Consider the following 18398-nt stretch of genomic DNA (forward strand, 5'->3'; position numbering starts at 1 on the left):
CAGCTCTTTACTTCACCCCTCCCTCCCTATTTCACCTGCCACCTTGTATTTCTTCCTCCACTTCCTTATTCTGGCTTCTTCCCCTGTCCTTTCTAGTCCTGATGAAGGGTCTCGGCCCGAAACATCCACTGTTTATTTTTTTCCATAAACACTGCCTGGCCTGCTGAGTTCCTGCAGCATTTTGTGTGCATTTCCTTGGATCTCCAGCATCTACAGATTTTCTTGTGTTTGTGCAATAAATCCCAGATTCATTTCTAGGCTTAAAAACAATACACATTTCAACTATTTTCCCCATTTCATTTCATTTCCAGCTTTGCATGTTTTTCTCTTTTGCACTGTTAACAATAACTATGTGCTGCTTTCTCTCTTCCTTCGAACATCCAATAGTATAGTCATCCACATCAAAAGGATTGGCATACTTGTAATTTTGTACTTGTACTTAGATTGGGTTGGTTTAGGTAGTACCGTCATTTGGAGAAACTAGCTGATTCAAAAAAAAGCAAATTTTATTTGCTTGTATGATCCTTTCTATTGCTCTCAAAATACTGACTGGAAATTGCATATAATTTCATGACTTAATATAGGACAATAATGTGATATTTTTGAAATTCCAGGACACGATCATAACTGCATCTGCTCTTTGACAGATCTATGCCATCACCACAAAATATTTTTCCCCCTCGGGTGGATTGCTCTCTCAGCTGAAATAACAATTGCTTGATTGAAAGTGGGAATTGATGAAACAAAGGTGATGTGTAATTAACATGGCAAAAAAACTACACTCTCTATGGATAATGTCAAATGAAGTTTGATACAGAAAAATGCTTTCTTTCAATAAGGACCAGCTTCGGTTAAATTATTGCTTTACAAACATTTCCTAATTCTTACCCATGATCTTGTGTATTTTGCAAGTTATATTTAAAAGGTGCAGCTTTGTAGAAATATAAATGGTAACATGTAACATATCCTTAACAATATGTTTAACTAGGGAAGAAAATCATTTTATTCTAGTCCACAGAGAGTTTAACTGAGAACTGCAGGCAGGATTGCAATGTGTAATTGTTCTTCTACTGACAATGGCTATAATTAAATCAAGCAGTACTATTCAAGGTGGGAATATTTCTCCAAGTGACATTTGCTGTGATTAAAGATGACGCACATTACATGTCTTCCACTTACCACTTTCTGGAAGCATTTATATAGCCAGTAGCAATTTTTTATGTTATGCCTTAAGAATTATTGTGATTTCATCAACAGGTGACTTTAGATTTAAGACAAAGATCTACAAATATCTTTCAAACTACCTTCAGTCCTGTTTGACAAAGATCCACCTAAGGCTACAATTCACTTCTATGTCCCTCAAGCTTTTAGCTGGACATGCAGCAACCACAAGAAACATAGCACTATAAAGAACATGATTGCTAGATGACAGAGAGGCAATTGACAGGTGTTCCCATAGTCGGGGCAGTGGGCATGTGATTATGGAAATATTTGAGGATCAGATTTAATATTGGATTGAGCAAATCCAAAAGATTGTATACTTTAAATTGAAAGGAACAATTTTGGAAAGGATATAATTAGAATCTCACAAATAGCCCAATGAAGAACTAAGATTCGGATTAATGAGAAGGGTTGGCTAGTTCTCTCACTGTTTCGGGTTGAGGCTGCAAACTGAACCTAAACCTGACTTGCACATGATATAGGTGAGTGTGTAGTACTCTTCTGGAAATTCCACATGCATATCTCTCAGTGCTTAATAGACGGCTGTATGAAATTCTGATGAAGCTGCTGAGTCCATGAACAAAGTACACCTTGAACACTGGAAAATTGAGGCCTAGTCTGGTTAAGGGCCTGACCCTATTCATGGTGCTAGTAGGACAGAAGTCTTCTCTATTTTCCCATCTATTGCGATCATTCCCATATATTCAGTACACTGTTGTTCAGCCTTTCATTTTAAAATATAACCCTGCCCCCTTTTATGAATCTGATGGCTGTGCTGACTTCAAATTTGAAATTCATTTGGACCACATAAAGAGAGCAGCCATTTTGTTTTGGCATGGTTTTTCAGTCAGACTAAAGCACATTTACACATTCTTGTGTTGTCTTTCCGTTGTCTGTACTATCGTAAATCATCATCTGTAAGTTTTGGCTTAGTTCAGAAAGGAGAACACTATCTGAAGAATATTTTGTGTTAATATTAGGTAAAAAATTATTCCTAAATATTGGTATAGTGTTGACCAGCCCTGGTAATTTAATAAATGCTTACATGATATTAATCTTTTCACATACTTTAAAATTGCTTACTCATGTTGTGTATAATTTTGGATATTTTACATGTAAGTCTAGCTTCATACCTCCTTAATTTCTTATGAATATGTGACTTAGTTGTCATAAGTTTGCCTCATTAAGTACATACAGTATCTTTCTGTGTGTGTGTGTGTTGCCCGACTGCAGCACCTGGAGCTGAACACTATATCCTAACTCACATGTTTGGTTGAGTGGAGTTTGGCTCACTGCTGAATTGTGTCCCTCCTACTTCACACACAGGAAGAGCAGTATGCTTCCTCAACTTTCTGCCAATCCTCTTAATAGAATCTTGGAAAATTTACTCCAGATGCACATCTCCCTTCATCTTGCTTATCCCCTTAGTATTCCTTCCACCTGGTAGATCCCTTTCTTGCAAACATCTATTCACGTGTGTCACTCCTACATTTGCCTTTACCCCCAAACACCTCCTCACCTGCTCTGAGCTCAGATCCACACAATACTCTCCACAATTGTGGAAGAATGTGAATGAAGATATCTTGAGAGTGTATGTTCATGGGAAACCCAATCTTCTACACATGATGAATTGGGAGTTCTGCATGGTAAAAATGTCTAGACGTCTCACATGCACAACTTTTCACGCATATGTGCATCGTTAGCATGACAATGCTTCAAGTGCAATTATTTTGGGAATATTTCTGGAAACATGACCTTGCATGTGTTAATTCTGCAAGAGCATAATTCTGAAATTATATGAATATAGCAGATATTAATTCAAACAAGAACCAGTCTTCAGTTCTTATTGTAAATATAAATAAGTTCAGGAAGCTTGCAATTATCCCTCAGGTTTTTTTTTGTAAATTGGAAGCAGTAAATTGAAGTTAAAAGTGCAGGTTGCCCCACAAACTAAGAGATTGCATATGCAAGAACCAACATTAAGGCAATGGGTTTGTGTTAATTGGCTTGCATCAAACCAGGCAACAAGGCCAGGTTATTGAGTGCAAACTGGCAGACCAGATGGATGTTGTCACTTAGCATATCAAACATGGTCACAAGTATAGGCAATCAATAGTTTTTGTGTACTCAGATAGCCCTGACAACATTAATTTCAGGCATCTAGCTCTCAGTCATCAAAAGGCTTTAAAATTAGTTTCTCCCAAAGGTACCTGGACCTTCAGAGATGACTTATTAATTACAATGTGCTTCCACTATGTATCTCAAAGCAACCATTTGTTAACCCAAATTATTGAGGTAAACAATATCATTGTAACAATTGAAATTGTATTGAATCACCTGTTAACTTTGACCTGAAGGGCATAAAAATATGATGTACCTTTGGGTTTGTGAGCCTCGACTGAGAGTGTATCCAGAATGATGCTGGCATGTTGTGCTGAATGTAGATTTCGGTATCACCAGCTTCAGTGTCATAATTTGATTACAGTCACAATACTGAAGTAGTTAAAAGTACCACTGAAGTAATTGTGTCTGATTATAGTGTTCACTAGCATGCTAACAGCAGAATGGGCTCTCAGCTCTTGTTTTGTGGAGGATAACCCATGAGCTCGACATAAAGTCAACTACTACTGCTCAGGAAGGGTACATGAATACCACATAGAACATGGGGTAGACATGTTTAGAAAATTCTATTGAAAAGGTTGAGGAAAAGGACTAATATTGAAGTTGCATTTCTAAAACCATTTGGTATCTAGACGATAAACTAAAAATTTGAAATGTCAATGTGCCAATGAGTTAGCTGTGATGTTGGTAACTATGAATATGCAAGTAATTAACTGGTCTTGGAAATCTAAAAGAAAAGCCTCAGATTCATTGTTTTCCATAGCACATTATCTTTGTTTTCTGCTGTGAACAATAGGACGGAAGCTGGGCAAGCTGGCAAAGAGGTAGGAGTGCTCAGCAAGATTTCAAATTTCAAACAAGAAAAAATCTGCAGATGCTGGAAATCCGAGCAACACACACAAAATGCTGGAGGAACTCAGCAGGCCAGGCAGCATCTATGGAAAAGAGTATAGTCGACATTTTGGGCAGATTAAAGAAATACTTGTACAACAGCAAGATACTTGATTCTGGTCATAAGCATTATATTATTAAATCCAAGATCCAAATATTATACATGATACTGTGATTTTCACAAATACCAGCTGCTTGGAAAGCTACAGGTGTGACTAAATGCCATGAATATATGGAATGGACATATATTGTATTGCAGGTAAAATAGAATCTTGCATTGGCTGATGAGGGTGTTATTAGAGCAAGGCTGAAAAGAAAATCCAAAATTTGGATTATTAATTTAGTGAATCTAAGATTATATGTTTCTGAGACAGCCTGAGAATAAACTACGGCTATTAAAGTAACATGAAGTTGCAGGTTGTCAGTCTATATGATGGAGATTGTGGCATGTACCCCATGTCTCTGATTGATGGTTGGATTTCATATCATATTGACAAATCAGACATCCAGTGGAAAGATCAGAGTCAAGGCTCATTCAAGGAAAGGCAGTTACCTTTTCTGGAGTAGGCGATCAGAGAATATTCTATAGTTGTTTTCAATAGTATGCTCTTTGTAAATAGTTCAGCTAAGGAGAGTCTTATAACTTTAAAAGTAATGCAAACTTTAATCCTCCTGCTAAGGCCTGTGTTCTTCCTTCAGACCCACACAGTTTCTTCAGTGTGTTCCCCATCAATGCAATAGTGTTGACAAAAGAGCAATGCCTGTCAAATGAAATCATGACTGTGCACCCAGCATATTGATGTTTTGAAGAGCTGTGCACATGGGGAGAGTGAATCAATTTTACTTTGTGCACTATGCCATATCCAATGGTATTGATTTCTTTTGAGGCTGCATTTTCAATTCAGTTGTGTGGCATATAAAAAACAGAATTCAAATTCAATGCCATTTAAGATGAGCCACTGCTGTAAAAGAGAAATTTCATTACAAAAAGGAAAGAAATCCAGATATCCAAAAGATCATTTCAGTAAAAAATAGTTTTTGACAATAAGAACATAAGACACAGAAGCAGCAGTACACCAATCAGTGTCCTGCTTGTGTACCTTGATTCCCTTAATATTGTCGAGTATTTGGTAGAAAATAAAGAAATAAAAGGAAATTTTGAGCAAATCAGAAACTGCAGACAGAGGAACAGGTTTAATGATAATGACTCGGCTTGATGACCTATCGTTTGGAATGGAAAAAAGTGAGGTGGGGGGCATAAATAAAGGTGAAGGCTTGTATTAGAATGGAAGGTCAGAGAGACTAAATAACAAAAAAGGAACAACAGAGACCATATAACCATATAACAATTACAGCACGGAAACAGGCCATCTTGGCCCTTCTAGTCCGTACCGACCACTTACTCTCACCTGGTCCCACTGGCCCGCACTCAGCCCATAACCCTCCATTCCTTTCCTGTCCATATACCTATACAACTTTACTTTAAATGACAATACCAAATCTGCCTCTACCACTTCTACTGGAAGCTCGTTCCACACAGCTACCACTCTCTGAGTAAAGAAATTCCCCATCATGTTACCCTTAAACTTTTGCCCCCTAACTCTCAACTCAAGTCCTCTTGTTTGAAACTCCCCTACCCTCAATGAAAAAACCCTATCCACGTCAACTCTACCTATCCCCCTCATAATTTTAATTACCTCTATCAAGTTCCCCCTCAACCTTCTACACTCCAAAGAATAAAGAACTAACTTGTTCAACCTTTCCCTGTAACTTAGGTGCTGAAACCCAGGTAACATTCTAGTAAATCTTCTCTGTACTCTCTCTATTTTGTTGATATCTTTCCTATAATTCAGTGACCAGAAGTGTACACAATACTCCAAATTCGGCCTTACCAATGCCTTGTACAATTTTAACATTACATCCCAACTCCTATACTCAATGCTCTGATTTATAAAGGCCAGCATACCAAAAGCTTTCTTCACCACCCTATTGACATGAGATTCCACCTTCAGGGAACTATGCACCATTATTCCTAGATCACTCTGTTCTACTGCATTCTTCAATGCCCTACCATTTACCATGTATGTCCTATTTGGATTATTCCTACCAAAATGTAGCACCTCACACTTATCAGCATTAAACTCCATCTGCCATCATTTAGTCCACTCTTCTAACTGGCCTAAAACTCTCTGCAAGCTTTGAAAACCTATTTCATTATCCACAACGCCAACTACCTTAGTATCATCTGCATACTTACTAATCCAATTTACCACTCCATCATCTAGATCATTAATGTAAATGACAAACAACATTGGACCCAGTACAGATCCCTGAGGCACGCCACTAGTCACCGGCCTCCAACCTGACAAACAGTTATCCCCCACTACTCTCTGGCATCTCCCATCCAGCCACTGTTGAATCCATTTTACTACTTCAATATTAATACATAACGATTGAACCTCCTAACTAACCTTTCATGCGGAACCTTGTCAAAGGCCTTACTGAAGTCCATATAGACAACATCACCTGCTTTACCCTTGTCAACTTTCCTCGTAACCTCTTCAGAAAATTCAGTAAGATTTGTCAAACATTATCTTCCATGCACAAATCCATGCTGACTGTTCCTAATCAGACCCTGTCTATCCAGATAATTATATATACCATCTCTAAGAATACCTTCCATTAATTTACCCACCACTGATGTCAAACTGACAGGCCTATAGGAGGTGAAAGGAGATGGTACAGGAATTTGTGAATAAGCAAAGTTGGCTAGAAACAAGGTATTCAAAGGCTCGAGTTGTTCATTATCTGAAATTGCTTAGCTCAGTGTTTAAAGTAAATTTATTATCAAAGTACATATATGTCACCATATACAACCCTGAGATTCGTTTTCTTGCAGGCATACTTAATAAATCCGCAGTAGAATAATAACCGTAATAGAATCAATGGAAGACTGCAGCAACTTGAGCATTCAACCAGTGTACAAAAGGCAACATACTGTGCAAATACAAAATTAAATAAGTAATATTAATATAAACAATAAATATCGAGAACATGAGATGATGAGTGATTGAATGTGAGTCCATAGGTTGTGGAAACATTTCAATGATGGGGAAAGTGAAGTTGAGTGAAGTTATCCCCTTTTGTTCAAGAGCCTGTTGGATGAAGGGTAATAACTATTCTTGGACGTGGTGGTGTGACTCCTGAGGCTCCTGTATCTTCTTCCTGATGGCAGCACAAGAAGTGGGCATGACCTGGGTGATGGGGGTTTGATGACGGCAGTTGCTTTCCTGCGACCGCGCTCTGTGTAGATGTGCTCAATGGTAGGAGGGCTTTACCCATGGTGGACTGGGTCGTATCCACTACTTTTTGTTGGATTTTCCATTAAAGGGCATTGGTGTGTCCATACCAAGCTGTAGCCAGTCAATATACTCTCCACCACACATCTATAGGTTTGTCAGAGTTTTAGATGTCATGCCAAATTTTTACAAACTCCTAAATTGAGGCACTGCTGTGCTTTCATTATAACTGCCACTTACATGTTGGACCTAGGACAGGTTTTCCAAAATGATAACACCGAGGAATTTAAAGTTGTTGATCCATTCTACCTCTGATCCTCCAATGAGGAATGGCTCATGGACCCCTGGTTTCTTCCTCCTGAAGTCAATAATTAGCTCCTGTCCTTACTGACATTGAGTAAGAGTTGGTTTCTGGGCACCATTCAGCCAGATTTTCAGTCTCCCTCCTACCACACTATCTTTGATTTAGCCTATGACAGTAGTGCCATCAGCAAATGAATATTGTATTGGAGCTGTGCTTAGCCACATAGTCATAAGTGTAGAGCGAGTAGAACAGGGGACTGTGCACCCAGCCTTGCGATGGACCTGTGCTGATGGAGATTGTGGAGGAGATGTCGTTGCCAATTTGAATTGACTGGGTCTGCAAGTGAAGAATTCAGTGATCCAATTGCACAAAGAGATATTGTGGTCAAGGTTTTGAAGCTTAAGGGTTGAGTGACGAGCCATCGAGATGGTGTTTACTGTGGACACGCTGCTCCAGTAGGCAAACTGGAGCTGATACAAGTCACTCCTCAGGAAGGTGTTCATATGGTTCATCCCCAACCTCTCAAAACACTTCATCACTGTGGATGTAATGCTACACCGATGATAGCCACTGAGGCAGGTTCAACTGCCGAAGTGAAAGTTAAAGATCTCAGTGAACATTCCAGCTAGTCCATCAGCCCAAGTCTTTAGTACATGGCCTGTTACCCCATCTGGGCTGGATGCTTTCCATGGGTTCACCCTTGTGAAGGCTGCTCACATGTCAGCCTCAGAGACTGAAATCACAGGATCATCGGGGGCTGTAGAGTTCATGAAGGTTCCTCCATGTTTTGATGGTCAAAGTGAACAGAGAAGGCATTGAGCTTGTCTGGAAACGAAGCCCTGTTGTCATCTGTATCACCGATTTTACTTTATTAGAGGTGGTAGTATCCAAGCCCAGCCTCAACTGTTGAATGTCCTTTGTTGTTTCAAGTTTAGTATGGAATTACCACTGCACCTGTGAGGTGGCTTTCCGGATATTGTACCTGAATCTCTTGGAACTTTCCTCGTCACGGGACTTGAATGCCTCTGACCTGCCTTCAGCAGACTGCAGATCTCATAGTTCATTCAGGAGTTCTGGATGGGGCTGATTTATTGTCCAGTCAGAAGATAAGGCCTGCCTTGAGATTACTTTGGGCATGGCTCAAACAGTCTAAGCTTAAGTGGGTGATAGAGATGAAGTTTAGAATAGGGGTGGGTTGGATAATTAAAGACTCTAACGAAATGGGTGAATTATAACATTTTGCTTAATGGGAACTTGATAATGCTATAAGGAAAAGCAGATGAGATAGAGGCAAGGTTCACTGCGGCCTTTCAGCGAGAATAGGATAAAAAATTGCAAACCTACGATAAAGGACATGGAGAAGGATGGAGTAGAACTAGTTTATTGATGTTTTGTGTCTCTGTCTTTAGATTAATTGCCAGGTCATGCTGGCATGTCTGTCCTGCGAAGTGGAGCAATCCACAAGAACCAGGGCAGGAAGTAATTACTGGTACTGCCTCATGACTACCATGCTGTCAATGGTCACTTGTCTGCTTTCAGCCATTGAATTGCTTGTAAATGCGTACAATCACCTGGTATAAAACCAATTAAAGAAGGTAGAAATTATTTTTGAGAAAAAAAACACCTACAACATTTTTATTGTGACACTGTGCTACAGTGAGCAGAGTTGTAACCTGGGTTCAAGTCTGACCTCTCATGCTATCCATGTGGAATTTGCATGTTCTCCTTGGGATTCCTCTGGGTGTTCTAGTTCCCTCCTATATCGCAAGAAAGTCCATGTTGGTAGGTTAATTGGCGACTTTAATTTGACCAAATGGTGTAGACAAGGCACAGAATCTAGAGACACTGATGAGAATATGGGGAGAACAAAATGGATTTAGAGTAGGATTAATGTCAAAGAGGGTTCTGATGATCAATGTGGACACTGAGTTGCTCTGGATTTTCTGCATCTTCAGACTTTTTCTGGCCTGTCTCCATGCTGTTTCTCTATGACTTAATAACATTTAACTGGTAGCATTAATACTTTAATAATAACTCAAATAATCAAAGATAATTCTCTTACCTACACATATTTTGAATCCAGACTCTAGTGACCCATTGAAATGAACAATGCTATGCTAGAAAGACAGCCAGATATAAAAGGTATCCAACTCCCCAGCTCAGCATGATTGAGCTACAATCCTACAGTAAGTGCTGAATGTAATGGCAGAGAAGGAATCAAATGCTCTGGCCTCTGGCTGACCTCCAGAGCACTTCTGATTTCCATGTTCAAATGTACAAGACAGTAAGTGGGTGGAATGGTGAAAGTGTGAAACTGTACTGAACATTGCATGGGTTGCTATGGGAATGTGTTTGATTTTCAAATTTTCTGACAGAAAATAGCCAACCTGGTAAAAAGGTCTATAAAAGACTTCAGGAAGGCAGACAATATTAGCAGTCTGGGCAGGAAGATAAATAGACAGCATTTCATGTGGCTAGGTTGTGAGATAATAGCTTGGAAATTCAATCTTATAATGCTGATTTCTTTCAGCATTAAACAATTGAAAATCCATTTCTCCCCACAGAGTGAAATGTGATAATGACCACTTCTTGAGGTTGTTTTGTTTCGTTCTGGAAATTTGACCTGTTACTTTCAAGGATTCGCCCACTCTCCTGCAATTCATCAGTGGTGGTGAAGATTGTTAAAGAATAATCATGTGTGGTGCTGTAACTTGGTTGGGGGAGGGAAGAATGTTCAGGCACAGAGCACCGGTCAGGAATGAGTAATGCTCTTTTTGCAGTGTTATACGTATCCAGCTAGTCTACTTTATCTGGGGGAGGGAGGGGGTGGGGTGAGATGAACATCATCAATCACTCCTACCATCACAACATTAATTCAGGATGCATGTCAGATTATGTTTTTTAGCTTTTTTTAATCCTTCTACAGCATCCACACTATATCCATTCCAGACTGCAGCACTGGTCCTAAATCTCTTCCATCAACCACCTAACCCTAATTACTCTGACCTATCCCTGACTGCTGTCATGGGCCTGAACATCCTTCCTTCTCTGCAACCAACTCACAGCACAGGCCAGGATTGCTTTCCACCACAAAACACCGCTTAGGGCACCATTTCTCTCTTGTAGGAGCCTTGCATCTGTTTTCTATCTGCATTGTATTCTGCGTTGTGCATTTATCATGGTAACTAGACACATGGGTGGGGCATAGGGTAGGGTTTAGTTACGTAGTTGTGCTTTGATCTCAGCAGTTTTGTTTGTATTGGGAGCCGATGGATGTTGTATCTTTTGCTGACTGCTCAGTTATGCTTAACTTACACTTGGGTACGCTTAATTTCATCGCTTCAAGATTGTATGCTTGCTAATTGATAATAAAGGATAGAATACATATCTTTGACTTTAGAACAATCATTATTGGAGTTGTGGGTGAGTTATACAAGTATAACAAACCCATGGGGGCCAACAGCAGAGGCAATGGTTTAGTTAGAATTGGCAGCTATATCTCTCCTTCAGTTCTAACACTAACAGAAAGCAGCTCCCTGACTGAAATGGTAGACTATGCCCTGTTACAATGTCCACTTTGCATATCCATTTAAGTGCAATAGTTTGGGAAGGAAACTAAGGAATGGCAATAGGGTTATAGTTTCTTTCAGGACTGGATAGATATATAAGTCAGGCCACAGTTGGGAGTATGGTGTTTAAATATTATTGGGGAAATTATATTTGTAAATAAATGTTCAATTTTAATTTTTATTCTTTAAGGGTTTAGGCAACAGAAGCAAGGTCACTGTCTATTGTCCATCATTAAATACCTATGGAAATAGTGGTAAATCACCTTTTGGCACTGGGTTCCTTGTTGGAACTTTCATAGTCAGCCACATTGGTTGGGTTTAGAATCATGTTCAAAGTAGAGAGTGCTACAGTAAAAGATTTCCTTTTCAATGGGAGATTAGTGAACCAAGTGGATTTTACAATAACTCAGGAATTTACATTGTCACTTTTGATACTAGCTTTTCTAATTTCAGATTTATTTAATTAACAACTTAAATGCCTCAGCACTGGGCCATTTTACAAAAGTTGATGGATCCTTTAAGATTTTGGATCACTAGTCCCATAATAGAGCCTCTAAAGTACTGCACATTTAATTAATATTTATTTTTAATTTTATGCCATTAAGTAATAAAATTAGGTTGCAAGAGAAAAACAAGGAAAATAGCTCTCAATCTCAGGTTGAGAAAGATACTTAAAGATTTTAAAGATCTTTGAATATCATTGTATTAAACTAGCCATGCTTGAAGTTTGGTGGAGCTTAGGATCAATTTTCAGATCCCAGCTTTTACTTCCAATTTTTCAAAAGTCACCAATTCACTTCTGAGATCACCTCCATCATGTTCTGTCTTTGAGCTACTTTGCATTCTCGTTACCCCTATTTCACTACTGGCAACCAATTATGACTATGCAGCATCCCCGGAAATATTTCTAAAATTCTTTGCGTTTCACTGAATGCTTTGAAACCATGCTTCTTCTACAGCTCCCAACAATGACTGCATTTTATCTCTGCTTGATATCAATCTTATGAGAATGCTTCACAGTAAGTTTTATAAACAAGATTTATAAAGAGCTCAGCAGAAGGGCTTCTTATAAATCAATATGTCTTTGGCTGAGATGAACTCTTATGTTCAGAATTAATTGAAATGCAAATTTGAGGCCAATCTAAGAATCAACTTCTCCGCTAAAGAGAGTAAATATTTGAAATGATTTTCAAGATACAGCAAAGATATTGTAAGAAATTCAAAATGTATATTGATCAGAGGCTGGGCATTAAAAGCCTAGAGACCATCACATTTAAACTTATATATAAAATAGTCTACTTCAGGATAACTGAGCTATTTTGTTTCACAGGCATTAAAATCTTCCAGTGTTTTGTCGCTGAATGGATTAGAAAACCTTCTGTCCTCAATCCTTTTCCATGTAATGACTCAGACTCCCAAAGTTTTACTTTTATTGATTGGTTACAGAAGAATTAAGAAAGATTTAATCCACAACGTACTTAAGAGAATGGGAAATTTGATTTAAAACCTGGCTCAATATTTGTTTTGTATGATACAAGACATCACAAGAATGAATTTGCATGGAATTTTACCTTTTATCGGGCATGGATGTCAATTTGTGTAAAAGGCATCAGATTCGTTCCCACCATGGAACTAAAAAGGTAAAACTTTAAAATATGGATATTACATTTCTTCAAGGTGAAGGTGTCATGGTAGCATAGTGGTTATTTTGATGCTATTACACCTGGAGGGTTGGAAATCAGAGTTCATTTCCGACGTCATTGTAAGGAGTCTCCCTGTGTAATGTGTGGATTTTCTCTGGGTGTTCTGGTTTCCTCCCACAGTCCAAATACATATTGGTTAGTAGGTTAATTGGTCATTGTAAATTGTCCCGTGATTACACTAGGGTTAAATTGGGAGTTGTTGGGTGGTGTGGCTCAAAGGATCAGAAGGCCTTTTCCATGCAGTATCTCAATAAATAAATAAAGAAAGCACTCTCTCTCTCTCTCTCTCTCTCTCTCTCTCTCTCTCACTCATTCACAGTAAGTGTCTTTTTCTTTCACATCTTGGTCATTATGTAGTAAAGCAATATTAAATAAAGATATTACACATGATAAATAAATAAAAATAATAATTTAAACACTAGCCGACATGCACAAGCAGTTACTTCTTCCTAAACTTAAATTGTATGCTTAAGCACTGCAAAAAATTCAGCTTCAGAGACTGGTTTAAGATAATGGTGATTGCAGCTTCTTAAACTCTGTACTATTTTTATGCATGTCCAGAGCCCAAGGCTGTATTGGATTATTTCTTAATGGGTACATCAAAAAGTTTGACTTCAATAAAATGAAATTCAATTAGCATTAATTCATAAAAAAAGATCAAAATCTTTTTGGAAGTAATGCATGCTGTAATTAGCTAAAGGAACCAAAGTTTATTCAACATTGTAGAAAAGATTCTAATGACGAATAGTAACGGCAAATTGACACTACCTGTTCAGGCTTCAGTCCAGGAGGAACCCAAGCATATTCCTCCAAAGCACAGCCAGAATCATCGTCAGATGTGGAGTTCCTCTGAAAATCATACATGAGCTTGTTCACAGTCTTCTCCATTTCTAAAGGCATCACTGTCACTATGTGTTCCTCACGTGGGCACTTGCAGTGAAGACAGATTTTTCTGAGAAAATAAAATAGCCATTTGTAAGTTCACTGCAGTGGAGGAACAACTGAAGTGCTCACTGCGAAGCTTAAAAGCTTGGATACTTAAATATAAACACATACTTGGCAACCAGCCTCTGGCAGTAGCTGAGTGCATTCAAGCCAGTTTTATAGTCTAGCATGTATGCCTTTTGTAGTTTACAGTCCTATACATGTTGTACAACCCAGGAAGGTCAGGGACTTTAAGGCTCATCAGGTTGTTAAATCTGTTAGAGCCAAGTTGCTTCTGCTGTCAGGGAAACAGGCTGCCAGGAACAATCAATTCAATTAGGAAAACCCTGAATAGCTAGTACAAGTATAAATGTGAAATGACTTGCTATTACAGTGTATGAATCAAGCGACATGCCATAAAGGCTATTAGATTTCAAAACTGTGCTGGAACAGACATTTCCAGTATGTTTCAGTTCTAAAACAATCTTCTTCATGAATTAATTTAAATAGCTTTTAAAGAAGTAATCAATTCTTTTAATGAATATTTTATCAACTGATATTGATTAAATACAGACAATCTGAGTGGGGTATGTCAAAGCAATCTGAGAAAAACAAGATTCCTTCTTTAATGTTACTTTTACTAAAGATTTCCATACAAAGAACAGTTTATCTTAGACCATGGCCTTTTGCCAGATTTTCTCAATTTCCTGTTATTTGTTAGATCAAGAATGCATATTGACCCAAACAGACAATGGGCATCTGGTTTGCATCCACTCAGCATGAGGACACATTTTAGCACACAGTTCCTGCCTTTGAAAACAAAGCCCAGTTACTGAGAATAATTACCAAAACTAATTAAAGACCCTGAAGAAAGAGTCAAATTATATTTGTTAACGGTACAAAGTCCCTATTTTATTGGAAGAGATAGGGGTTAAGATGGCAATTCCTAAGACATGAGTTCTAAATATGTGCAAACAGTAGTATTTTGGATTGCCTTAAAATTAAAAGGAGAACCAAATGCATGTGTCGCATGAAACATTTCTTAAAACTAATTAGATCTTCTGTAAATACCATGAGAATAGTTTTACAGTAAACTATTCTGAAAATTCAGAGAATGACATCTAATATTCATTTTAACCTGTTTCCAAGAATTTATAAGATGATACTTAGCAAAATCTGGATTTGAAAGAAAAGAAAAATCAACAATGAATGGTAAAATCTACTTTTAAAACTGCAAAGGGCATTAAGTGAGCAGACTTAATCATTGCCACATTGTACTCACCAAATCACATTATGAAATATATATATTGTACTTTATGGAATGTTACTTATTAACTGGTATAGTAATTTCTGTAATGTGAGAATGTAGTTTTAAAAGATATTGTGGCTCAACTTCATATTATGCTAATCAGGAATAGGACTTCTGACCAAAGCTGGCTTCATTTAAGTAGAAGCCTCTTAAATGTCAAATTTTACCAGTAGGGCAATTTTGTTTAACTCAAAGGCAGAAAGAGCAAATATTTGAGATTTATCACTTTGAAATGCATAAAAGAATAAAATATATTGTATTACAAATGCAATTAAAAAGTATCAGTTAATGTCAATATATTAATAGAAAAACAATTATCTAAAATTTTCAATAAACTTGAAAATCGAGCCACGGAATACTCAATTATTGGAACAAATAATGGAAGATAATAAGATGTACAGTTCAACCAACCAATCAATTCTGCCATTTGTTGAAATAGATAATTATTGACCAAATAAATATAATCTGGATGAAAAGGATAGCCTCATCAAAACAAAAAAGGATAAAACATGTTACAAGTTATGAGGAAGAAATTGGAGATAACTGTAACCATTTCAAAGATGACAAAATGAGATACAAATTACTTTTCTGGCGATATCGTGCCTGTACCTAATGCTCTCACCCCCGTAGGACACCTTCCAAAGAAGCTAGCAGCCTGCCCGGTGCAGAAGGAATGGCAAAGTAAAACAGTGGAGATCCATGAGACTCTAAAAGGTTGTGTAAGATCTGGGTCTGCTTCATTGCAGAGTTTGTTGCCTTCAATGTGTCCATGTATTGTCCATGTATTGTCACAAAAAAGGTAATGTAGTAAAAATCAGCTGGAGTAATGAAAAGCAGTGTGATCTCCTCCACCACTGGGTACTTAGCCAATCACTGCTGTAATTGAGGCAACTGATGCAGAGCTCTTCCTGCTGAATCAGGAGATGTCGCAGTATATGTGAATCATAGACAGCAATTTACTAAAAGTTTTAAACTTAGTCAACAACAATTATGATGATTCTCATCCCACTTTGTGTCTCAGGTTTAGGCTTTGTAAAGTTAAGCTGTTTATCACCACTTCAAGATCTGTATCACCTAATAATTCAGAAATGGTCTTAAAGAGAGGTGCTGCTTAAAGCAAAATGACATGGGACAGATAGTACCATAAAATTAAAATAATGATGATGGCAACCATAAACTTGTTTGACAGCACAACAAAAAGCCTCCACATCTTGGCGAGAAATCCTGTCCAAGATTTTCTATTTGCTTGTGTGAATGATGAACATGATAATTTGAAATACCATATTGTATTCTGAAGTTCATTGGGGCTCTGAGCAATGGTATGTTAATGTGACCTGTCGCAATGAAAGATTATGAAAATAACAGCAGTACCAGTCATAAAACTTTGACTATCAACACCCTGGGGATCAGCACAGTTTAGAAACCTATCTGTATTTGCCACAAATACAACTTAGACACTTAAATTGTATTTTTATTTTCCTATGACACAGTAAGAGGGTATTCAGTTCATCAAATCCATGCTGGTTTGCAGAGCAATCTCATTAATCCAATCAAACCAGCTACCCACACTGGGTATTAATTTAGAAGTTACTAATTCACCCATCTATCAACATAACTTTGGGATGTAAGAAGAAACCCATGTAGTCAAAAACATGCAAATGCCATCAAATCCAAATTTGTGGAGCTGAGGCACTAATACTATCTTTAGTACCAGTATGCTACCCATATCCAGACTCACCAAAATGTCTCCATTATCTGCAACTACAAGTCCAGTGTGTGTAAAGGGATAAAAAAGGCTTACAAAATATTGGATTTGAAGCTGATGAGGGCAGCTCCAACAACACAAGGAATGTGCCAAGGAAAAGCAGTCACTTCAACCTGTCCAAAACTAGCACTCTATACTGTAGTATTTACCAGGTGCAAGAGGAATTGTACCAACTTGCCAGGCTGCCTTGACAGCACTTTCAAACTCTAGCATCCAGATGGACAAAGGCAAACAACATCGCCTGCTCCTCTCACACCAGATCAAGAACTGTCACATTTGGAGTTACTTTGCATTTTGTTCATTACAGTTGAAAATGCTGAAACAACCATGCTAATAGTGGGCTCATTAATAGGACTGCAGTGATTCAAGATGACAGTTTAAGAATAATTAGGGCTGCACAATTAATGCTGGCATTGGCAGTGACCTACATAACCTGTGAATGAATTTTTTAAAAAACACTAGGAGTAAGAAGGAAGTAGAAGCCACAATGAGGAAATTATGCTCAAATCAGCTGCAGAGGAAGAGACTGTCATGAAAGATAAAAGTTTAACACAGAGTTACATGTTAAAACCTTAAGAAATTAGATTGCACATTGGTTAAAATTAAACTTTAATGACATTCAGGTTGACAAGCAGTAATTAACCGAAAGGGGCATTCATTTTAAATAAATGTTAAATGTTAATTCTGTTTCTCTTTCCACATCTGATAGTAAGTGACACCAGCAATTTCTGTTTATATATCAGGAATTAACACAAGGCATACCTAAAATAGGACTTAAGTTAGATGCTTTAAGATTCTGTGCCAAATTTGCATCCTATCTATTCTGGAGATTCAGGAATTTCATGCAGTTCTATGGATTTGAATTAGGAGCAAGTAGAGTGGTGCCAGTTTCAGACTTGGTGGAACAATGGGGTAGCTTTCCAGTTTCTGTGGCTCATCGTGGATCTCACTTTATTTGAAGTTCCTGTGGGAAATGAACTTAAAAACAGCATTCATTATTAGCCTTGCATTATTTTGACAGCACGTCTTAGGCCATTATTATAGATTAGTGGGATCACTAATTTTCTTCTCTGTTGTCACTTATGTGAAGATGTAAACACATGGAATTATACACTGATAAGCTATGAGTAGGCTGCTAATCCTTTTGTCACATGGAAACATTAATGAAGAATGGACTGCAGGAAAATATTTTTATAAGGTAAAATAATATGTAGCAGTCCACATTGCTCTTACAATTAAAGAAAAACTGGGAAAATGGGAAACATTAAACACTCCACTCAGTTAATTAATAT

At 37.8% G+C, this 18398-nt stretch overlaps 1 protein-coding gene across 5 annotated transcripts in view; it reads right to left on the bottom strand.

Annotated features, from left to right (window-relative positions):
* The window catches only part of prickle2b (prickle homolog 2b), a 207349-nt gene that overhangs the window by 19627 nt on the left and 169324 nt on the right, over positions 1–18398 (bottom strand). For 3 of the 5 annotated variants that reach the window (XM_059944269.1, XM_059944264.1, XM_059944268.1), the window contains one exon: positions 13877–14060. In XM_059944269.1, the coding sequence (XP_059800252.1) occupies positions 13877–14008 (132 nt within the window). In that variant the 5' untranslated portion in view covers positions 14009–14060. Of the gene's footprint in view, positions 1–13876; positions 14061–14164; positions 14265–17868; positions 17890–18398 lie in introns of those variants that run through there. The other 2 variants (XM_059944270.1, XM_059944267.1) reach the window with 2 other exon arrangements.

Source organism: Hypanus sabinus, chromosome 19, assembly GCF_030144855.1.
Source record: "Hypanus sabinus isolate sHypSab1 chromosome 19, sHypSab1.hap1, whole genome shotgun sequence".
Taxonomy (NCBI): Eukaryota; Metazoa; Chordata; class Chondrichthyes; order Myliobatiformes; family Dasyatidae; genus Hypanus; species Hypanus sabinus.